Source organism: Hipposideros armiger, unplaced genomic scaffold, assembly GCF_001890085.2.
Source record: "Hipposideros armiger isolate ML-2016 unplaced genomic scaffold, ASM189008v1 scaffold_378, whole genome shotgun sequence".
In the NCBI taxonomy this organism is placed as follows: Eukaryota; Metazoa; Chordata; class Mammalia; order Chiroptera; family Hipposideridae; genus Hipposideros; species Hipposideros armiger.
In genome coordinates this window covers 1,092,458-1,100,899 of record NW_017731728.1, presented here as the reverse complement: position 1 = coordinate 1,100,899, position 8,442 = coordinate 1,092,458, and the positions used below count along the sequence as shown (strand labels likewise).

The following is an 8,442-nucleotide window of genomic DNA, read 5'->3' as shown; positions in this document are numbered from 1 at the left end:
CGGCTGAGTCATCCATCCAGCTGTCTTGCCTGGGGTGGGGCCCTGTTCCAAGCCGAGACCCCAGGCCAACCTCCCCTCATTCTCCCTACACTTAGGCTCCAGAACAGAAAGAATGTGCGTGTGTGTTTGTTGGGGGGAGTGTTTCTGCGTGGGGCCCACAACTCAGCTCAACAAAAGGGCACCCCAAACTCCTGGGTATGGTCAAGGTTCCTTGGCTGGGCCACAGGATCTTACAGAGAGCTCTGCATCCCAACACAAAGCCTGGCCCTGAACTTGGAGCTCTAAGTAAACATTAAACCAGACAACCCCTTCTCTCTAGGCTTTAGTGTGAGGAATTGGGACAAGACAGGCCCCTCTTCCTCTCCCAAATTTTCATTCTGCTCTTCTCCACCTCACCCTGAGCACAGCAGAGGCAAAAGGGAGCATCGAAAAGGGAGCTCCTCCCACTGGGGACATAGACTGGGACTGTCACCATATCTGAGCCCTCTTTGTCTCCACCCTGCCGCCCATCGGCCTAGGATCCAGGTGTGCAAAGCCACCCCCCCTTTTCCGGAAGCCCAGCCTCCCCAGCCAGGATCAGTGGGGGAGAAGAGAGGCAGGTGGCTAAATATAACATGTACACACGCCACCCCCGCCCCTGCCCCACGTGCAAACATCCCCGCCTGGTGTCCCAGGCCTGGACAGCTGCACCAGAAAGCAGAGGAGACAGGCTGCTGTGGCTGGCTTAGCATGGGACCACAGCCTGCACTCAGCGCGTTCCCCCATCAGCCAGGAAAGACCTTCACGGGAATGTGCACCGGGGGCTTTGGTGGTTGAGTGGGCAGGTTTCCAACACAGACATTCTCTGGGACTCCCCAGCTTGTCTCCAGTCTGTCCTGCTAAGTAAATTGTCCACATCACTAGTGAAAAAGACAGGAGTTGACCCCTGTCAACAGAAATAAAAGCCAGTCTCCCCACACAGCTAGCAACTCACTACTCTTCACAGGGATGGATCTGCCGCACTCAGGAGGCCTGGGCTGGGGGCTGGTGAACGGGCGGAAAGAGTGGAGAAGGTCTAGAGCGCACGAGTTTGGGGAAGTCAAACCATTGGGCCCCCACGCCCAGGGATCTGCAAGCACCATTAGTTCTCTTTGGTTTAGGTGTTCATGGAGAAAAGGGCAGTAGATAGAAGGAAACCAAATTCTTGGGGGGGGGGCTGAAGAGGGGCTAAATTTCCAGGCTCCTAAGGCTTTTTTAGAAGAGGGTGGAGTCAAGTAGGGTGGGGTAGGGTGGGGCCGGGATGGGTGAGGAGGAGTGGCCTGAAGCTTCCAACGGCTGGATTTCAAAAATGTCACTGTATTCCAGCAGTTTATTAAGGCAAAGATCAAAAAAAGCCAGAGGCTGAGAGGACGAGCCAGAGCAAAGGCAGCTGGGAAAATGAAATGGCTCACCCCAACGGAGAGAGAGAGACAGAGCCCTAAACCCCCCAAGGCACCAGGCTGAGAGGGCAGGGAGGCCGCCCGGGCAGCCAGACCTGGGCATAACACAACTTCCTGAGCCGGAGCCTCTGCCCTGACTCCCTCCCTCCCTTGCATTCCTGGGCCAAGCAGGCCAAGGGCTGTGGGAGCTGTGGGGGAGCCGGAGCCGGAGCCGGAGCCGAGCCAGCCGAGCCGGGAGCCGGGAGCAGGGAGCTGGGAGCCGCTCTCCTGGAGCTGTTTGGGGGGCTGTCAGAGTCCAGGGAAGATCCCAGAGATGCAGCCAGTGAAGGACAGCTTCCCAGCTCTTAGAAAGAACCCGGATAGGGTCGGGCCAAGGGGGCCACCTCCACGCCCCTGCAGGGTGGGAAGGGGGTCACCTTGCCTTGGTGACCTCTCTCCAGCACCAGTGGACATCTGCCAGCTTGGGAATTGTCTTAATTGACATGAGGTATTATGAGCCAGTCTGGGCAAAATTGGCACTGTGCCAAGCCTGCCAAGAAAGTTCCAACAGGACCCTTTCACCCACTCCAATGTGTCCTGGGGTGCCCAGACTTCTTAGACCTGGTGGGGTCAGTTCTGCTTTGCTCAAACCCCTCCCCCAGGCTCCAACTGGCTGGCAAACCTTCCCCTGACTGAATGGGCCTACCATCAGCCCCTACTTGGCCCTGATGCCCCCACCCCGCCCCCACCAGTCTTTGGATACCCCACCCTCTCGCAGACACCCCTCCCTTCTCGGTCCAGTCCTGCCGATTTCCCTTGGCACTGCCAGTCACCCGCTAGGGGCAGTTCCGGGGAGGGAGGAGACTATATGGCAAAGTTACCAGACGCCTGGGGCCGGGCAGGGGTGACCAGTCTGCCCGCACACCACCACCTGGGCACGCCGCCACCTGGGCGCACTCACCGCGCTTTTAGCTCCTTAAACTCCTCGCGCACTTTGCTCAGCTCCAGCTGCAGGCGGGCGCGCTCCTTGGCCACCGAGTCGAGGGTCTTGCGGGCATCGCCAAGCTCGGCCTCGTAGGCGGCCTTGATGCCGGACACCTCGCGGCTGACCACCTCCTCCGACTCGGTGATGCGAAGGCGCAGACCTGCGTTCTCCGTCTCCAGCGAGCGCACACGGTCGATGTAGACCGCCAAGCGGTCATTGAGCTCCTGCAGGTCCTCCTTCTCCTGCAGCCGGGTGATGCGGGTAGGCGACAACGGGGTGGAGCTGGCCTGCGCCCCGCTGCGGGTGGCGCGCCGCTGGGACGGAGTCTCCATGGCCGGCAGGGTGGCAGCGCTGCCCGCGGGGCAGGGATCCCGGGAAGGGCGCGGGACTCGGTCCAAAGGACAGAGACGGGTGGAGACCGGGGTCGGGGTCGGAGCGCGCCGGCCGGCTGGCTCTCGGCTTGCTCCTGGCAGGCGTGGGGAGCTGGGCCGGGCGCTGTCGGACCTGGGATCTGGGCTGGCTGAAGTGGCTGCGGCGCTCCCGCGAACACTGAGTCACCGGCGTCTGGGCAAAGGCTCTAATAGGTCCTGGGAACGGGAGGAGGGGCCACTGCTCTTAAAGGGACCGTCGCATCCCCACGGGGTGGGGGCGGGAATGGCCCAGCAAGGCGGAGGACTGCCCAGCCCCGGTGGAGTCGAGCCCCACCCTCTCCCTCGCACCTCGGTTCGCCCCGGGCTTCGCTGAAGCTCGCGTTTTGCTTCTCGCTCGCTCAGCGCTCCCGGGCTGCAAGCTTGCCCCCACTGCCTCAAGCCTTGGGTTAGAGGGCAGAGCCAAGGGGTGAGAGTGGGTGGGCGAAGGGCGGGGTGGGGGTGGGGAAGTGGATGTAAAGCAAGGTGGGGGGGGCACTAGGCGGGCAGATTCAGGAAAGGGGGGGTGGGGAGGGCTGAGGCTGGTGCCCATCAGGGTGACTCACTCTTCCACCACCAGCTCCCCCTTTCCTCCCCATAGTAATAGTGAGTCACCCCTACCCCCCCTCCACACGTGGGCAGCTCATTCAAAGCTGCCGTCTCAGAATGCCAGGGTGGGGTGGGGAAGGAATGCCTGGGTTCCCTGGGGGGCATGGGGGGCACAGCAAAGTCCCAGGTTCTGAGGTCCATCCCCTGACCCCTTCCTTCCCACCCAAGCAACTGGAAAAAGAGGCTGAGTAGGTTCCTCTCCCCTCAGTCCTCTCCTACTGCTTACCCCACCCTGCCAACTCTAGGACTGTACTGATTTTTTTTTTTCCAGGACTGTACTTATTTTAATGGATAATTTAAAACAGATACCAGAGCTGTGTGTGCACACATCACGTTGCCAGGACACAAGGTCCCAGATTTTTGTGGTTCCCAAAAGGGCCTCAAAAGGGGGAGCAGGGCTGGGGGCTGGATGGCCACTGGAGGGTCTCCATCCTGGTTGCAGCCAGAAAGCGGGTAGTGGGTAGGGACAGCAAAGGCCCCACAACCTTGCTGGCTGCAAAGGCCAGCACTGCCCTTATCTACATTCCTCTCTGGCCAGGTCTGCTTCACAGCTGGCTCTGGGGAGGGGCCAGGCCCTCTCACAAAACAGGATCACCGGGTCCCCAGGCTTCCCACCCCAGGCTCTCCAGCCTCCAGCCTCGGGCCTCACCAAGGACCCCTTCGGTCAGTCTTCCACTCTCATCCTCTAATCCTGGCCCTGGCCCCACCAGCCACCTCACCTTCTCTAAGAGGTGGCAGAGCTGAAACTCTGGAAGCCATGGGTGCCCTGCCCCTGGCCATCCCACAACTTATTCTGATGAGGAACCTGGCAAATTAAACTATGTCGCTAGCTCCTCCAGCTCCAGGGGTTCTGTAATACCCAAAGGACGCAGAGCTGGACAGGCCCTCTGTTCTGGGTTCTGGAGCTGGCCTTAGATGGACAAGGGGCTGGAGTGGGATTAAGGCAGGGGCTCTGAGTGTTTGGGGAGGGGCACCGGGGAGGGTGGGGATGCTCGGGCTCCCAGCTCTAGGAGGGTACTGGGCAGTGCTGTGCATCCAGGATGCACCCATGTGAGGGACCCAGGATATGGCTACCTCTCCCCCAGGGCGTGGCACCCACCCTCAGCTTCCCAGACAAAACAGTCTTGTTCTGCTTCTCCCTCTTCTGTTCCCCAAACCAGGAGCGGAGGAGGGGATGGGTGAGCCAGTGAAATGTGAGTGGCAGGGCTCCTGTTGTCCCACTGCCTCAGCCACCGCCCCACTTGGAGCCCCCACTCTGCCCCACCCAGTGTGCTCCCCCCCCCCCAGTCTGGCTTCCCCTCCTGGCTGAGGAAGCAAAAGCACTTAACTCTTCCTATCCCTGACCTCCTCATCTTTGGGGAAAAGAGGCAGAAGAGAGGAGGGGGAACCTCACCCCGAATTTCACTCTGGGCTCTTTCCAGAGTCCCCAGCCTCACCACCACCACCTCAATCCTGAATCTGAGCTCCAAAGCAGGCCTGTATCCCGAATATTCAGTCCTAACTCTGGATCCTGTCTGCTCTCCTCCTGCAGGGGCACAGGTCCCTGGTCCCCGAAGAAGCAGAAGAAGCCAGTTCAGAAGGTGGAGCCTGCTGGGGGGAGCGTGGCAAGTTGGGACTGGGTGGACATTAGGTTCTAGTCCTGCCGCGCCCCTACTGTGTGACAGTAGGTGCTGACGCTGACTTCTCTGGGCTTCAGTTTCCTCATCTGGCCAGAGTGACTACCAAGACGTGGAAACCGAGCTACTCAGCTTGCTCTCAAGGCAGTTGCTCACTGGGGGCGGTGGGGGGAGGGGGGGAGATAAACACGGGGAGAGGCAGGACCAAGCACAGCAGATAAAGGGAGGCACAGGACCCCGACCCGGGTAATGAATTCCAAATAGGCTCCGGAAGCCTGGGAGCTGGAGCATAATCAGAACACAGTGGTTGAGTCCAAGGGGCAGTTTGGGCAGTCCTTGTCTTGAAGACCTGTGACCTTGGAGGGGGGGGCCCTCCAATGTTTCCATAGCATCCTGGGTCTCCCTCTGTGAACCTTCCTCCCAAAAATGCTGTGGGGGACAGGAGGGACCAAGTCTTGGTTATCTGTGTCCCTAACATCTGGTCCAGGGCCTGGCACACAGGAGGTACTCGGTGTTTTGAAATGAACAAACGCATCTGGCCCTGCTACATTCAGGAGAGTGACTCTGGGCAAGTTACTGCATTTCCTTCAGCCTCAGTTTCCTTATCTATAAAATGGGGATATTGCAATGATTAAGTTACAAGCATTTGAAGGGAGGCTCCTTGGAGGAGGTAGAGTCAGGGACTTTACAGAAGTGCCTTATATAGAGATAGCGAATTCACTCATCCAACAGATATTTATTGAACACCTATTACATGCCGGGCACTGCTCTAGACACTAGGGATACAGCGGTGAATAAAACAGACAAAAATCCCTGTCTTCGTGGAGCTGACATTCTAGTGGAAGGAGACAGGCAATAAATAGACAACATTACAGTTTGTTAGAAGGTGGTAAACGCTACGAAAATAAAAATATAAAGTGGGACATGTATGCTTTCACCTCCATTCCCAAGCTGGTCCACGAAACCACCTCATGGGTGGGAGCAGGTGTCCCCGTTTTACAGGTGAGGCTGCCTTTCCCAACACTAGACAGTAAGTAATAGGTCGAGCTCAGACTTGGACCAGGCAGCCTGGTCCAAATCCAAGACGTGCTTCACTATCTCATGCCATTTTGGCGGGAGGCGTGGGAGGAGCTGGGGTGGACTGGGGCCCAGAGGAAGTCTGGGCAGAGGCCGCTGCAGCCACCAGAGGTGAGGCGGGGAAGTGTGGGAAGAAGGGCAGGCCGGGAGAAGGGGAAGGGAGGCAGGAGCTGGGGCTGCGATGGGGTCTGAAGGGGAAGATCCGGCTGCCTGGAGAGAAGGGAGGCCAACAAGGAAGGACGCAGAGGCGCAGGCCTGGCAAGAGGCAAGCCAAACGGAGTGGGCTTAGCAGAAGGATGAGGCCAGGAGGGATTCCAGAGGCAGGCTGACTCATGTAGGGAGTCCGCACGAGGACCTGTTATCCTTGTTATCATGCACGAGGGATCCCTGTTCCCTTGTTGAACCTACACAATAGTTCTGCAAGGTACTTACCACATTAGCCCTATATTACCAATGAGGAAAGGCGTTCGTTTAAGGCAGGGTCTCTCTACTTTGGCACTATTGATACCAGAGAATTCTTTGGCGTGGGGGGAGGGTCTGTGCACTGGGGGATGTTTTGCAGCATCCCTGGCCTCTACCCAATAAATGCCAGTAGCCCCTCTGCCCCTAGTTATGACCATCAAAAATGTCTTCAGACACTGCCAAGTGTCCCCAGTGAAGCCAAATTTCCCCCAGTTGAGAACCACTTGTCTAGGGGTCACATGGTTGAGAGCAGAACTGGAATTTTAATACAGGCTGTCCTGACTGAATGCCAAGATCTTACCATCAGGCTATAATCCTGGACAGGTGGGCTGGGAGAGAGACCTCAAATGGGTCCTAGGCCATTGGAGAGACAGTCACACTCCCCCACAGGGCTGGGAAGCTGTGACTTTTGGAGGCGGGTCTAGGAGTGGGGTGATTTGGAAAGTCAAGGCCATGGTTTGGGAATGCCTTTCCAGTGAGTCAGTTCTTGAGGGAGGGTCCCTGTCTTGTTCATCCTTTGATCACAGGGTCCATACCAATCGACTGTTAAAGTGCTGAGTCACTCATGCCTCATGCACAGGTGATTGTCATAACCTAGAAAGCAGGAGGACTTGCCTGTCCCTTAGGTGGCTGCCATGTATTATACCAGGTACCAGGCCTTGAGATGAGGATCCCATTTCATTTTCACCTGTGCCTCATGTGGTAGGTATGATTATCTGCATTTTATATGCCAAGAACCCAAAACTCCAAGAGGTTGAGTAATCAGCCTGAGGTTGCATAGCTGAGTAGACGGCCTTCTTCCCACCCAGACTCAGCCAGGAGGAATGGTGCAGGCTCAGAGCCATTAGCTCAGTTTAGCTCAGTGGGGAAGGCTCTTAGAAGGGGGGGGGGGAATCAACAGCCACTTGTAAAGCCAGAGAACCCCTCATCCGAATAAAATCTCACCCATAAAAGCCCAACATACTAAGCAACAAAGGCCAAGTCTCTGGTAGGGAGGTGTGGGGGCCCCTGCCTGGTGATCTTTTGCCTCCCACGCAGGAGGCCTCCAGCGCTCTGGGGAATCAGCCCCTCTTTTTACAAGTGGGCTTCTGAGGCCAGAGGACAAAAGATTTGCGCAAGGCCACACAGCCAGGTCTGCCCAGAACCCCCCCAAATAGCACTCTGACGACATGACACAGTATCACAAGAGACAAGCTATCACTGTGGACAGATCTGAAGGGGCTAACCCACCTTAAGGGACCTGCCTTGACATTACTAGGATGGGGGGAGGCCATCAGCCAGAGCAGCTATCTTCCCTCCCTGCTCCAGCCAGGCAGGAAATGGCTAGATCACACCTGGCACCTGGGCAGGCTCTCCCTGGTGACAGCCCTTTCACAATCAAGATCACTAACTTAATCCTCCCAAGTCTCTTTGAGGTGATCCCCTTCGTACACATGTGGCCACTGGGGCTCGGGCACCTGGCCCAATGCCACACAGCTGACAAGTGACAGAAGCAAGCCCGAAACGAAAGCCCACCTCTCTTGTGCCCAGGCCCCAAGAAGACCAATCCAGCAACAAAATCCTGGAGTCCGGGGGCTCCTTCCCAACATTCCAACCCCTCCCCGCTGCTGTCCGCATTACCTGGTTGGCCCATGACCGAGCCCCCCTCCCGTGATTCTCAGGCTAGAAACTGTCACAATACGCCCCACAGTACACGGTCCTGCCACAATACACGCCAGGGTAGAGCCAGTGGACTAGAAATACAGCCGTGACATCCCATTCTCTCCTTTCCATGCCCCAGCTTTGGCCCCGCCCGACCTGGTGGCGGTGGGGGAGGGCAGGTAGGGATGGGAAGGGGCGGGGCAGCGGGGACGTGGGTGGGGCCGTGTGGACGCCCCGCCCCGCCCCCG

At 57.9% G+C, this 8,442-nt stretch overlaps 1 protein-coding gene across 1 annotated transcript in view; it reads right to left on the bottom strand.

The window, feature by feature from the left end:
* LMNA (lamin A/C) overlaps positions 1-8,442 on the bottom strand; it is a 39,887-nt gene that overhangs the window by 15,360 nt on the left and 16,085 nt on the right. Inside the window, exon 2 of the mRNA XM_019662592.1 lies at positions 2,359-2,969. Coding sequence (XP_019518137.1) covers positions 2,359-2,714 — 356 coding nt within the window. The 5' untranslated portion in view covers positions 2,715-2,969. The remainder of the gene's footprint in view (positions 1-2,358; positions 2,970-8,442) is intronic.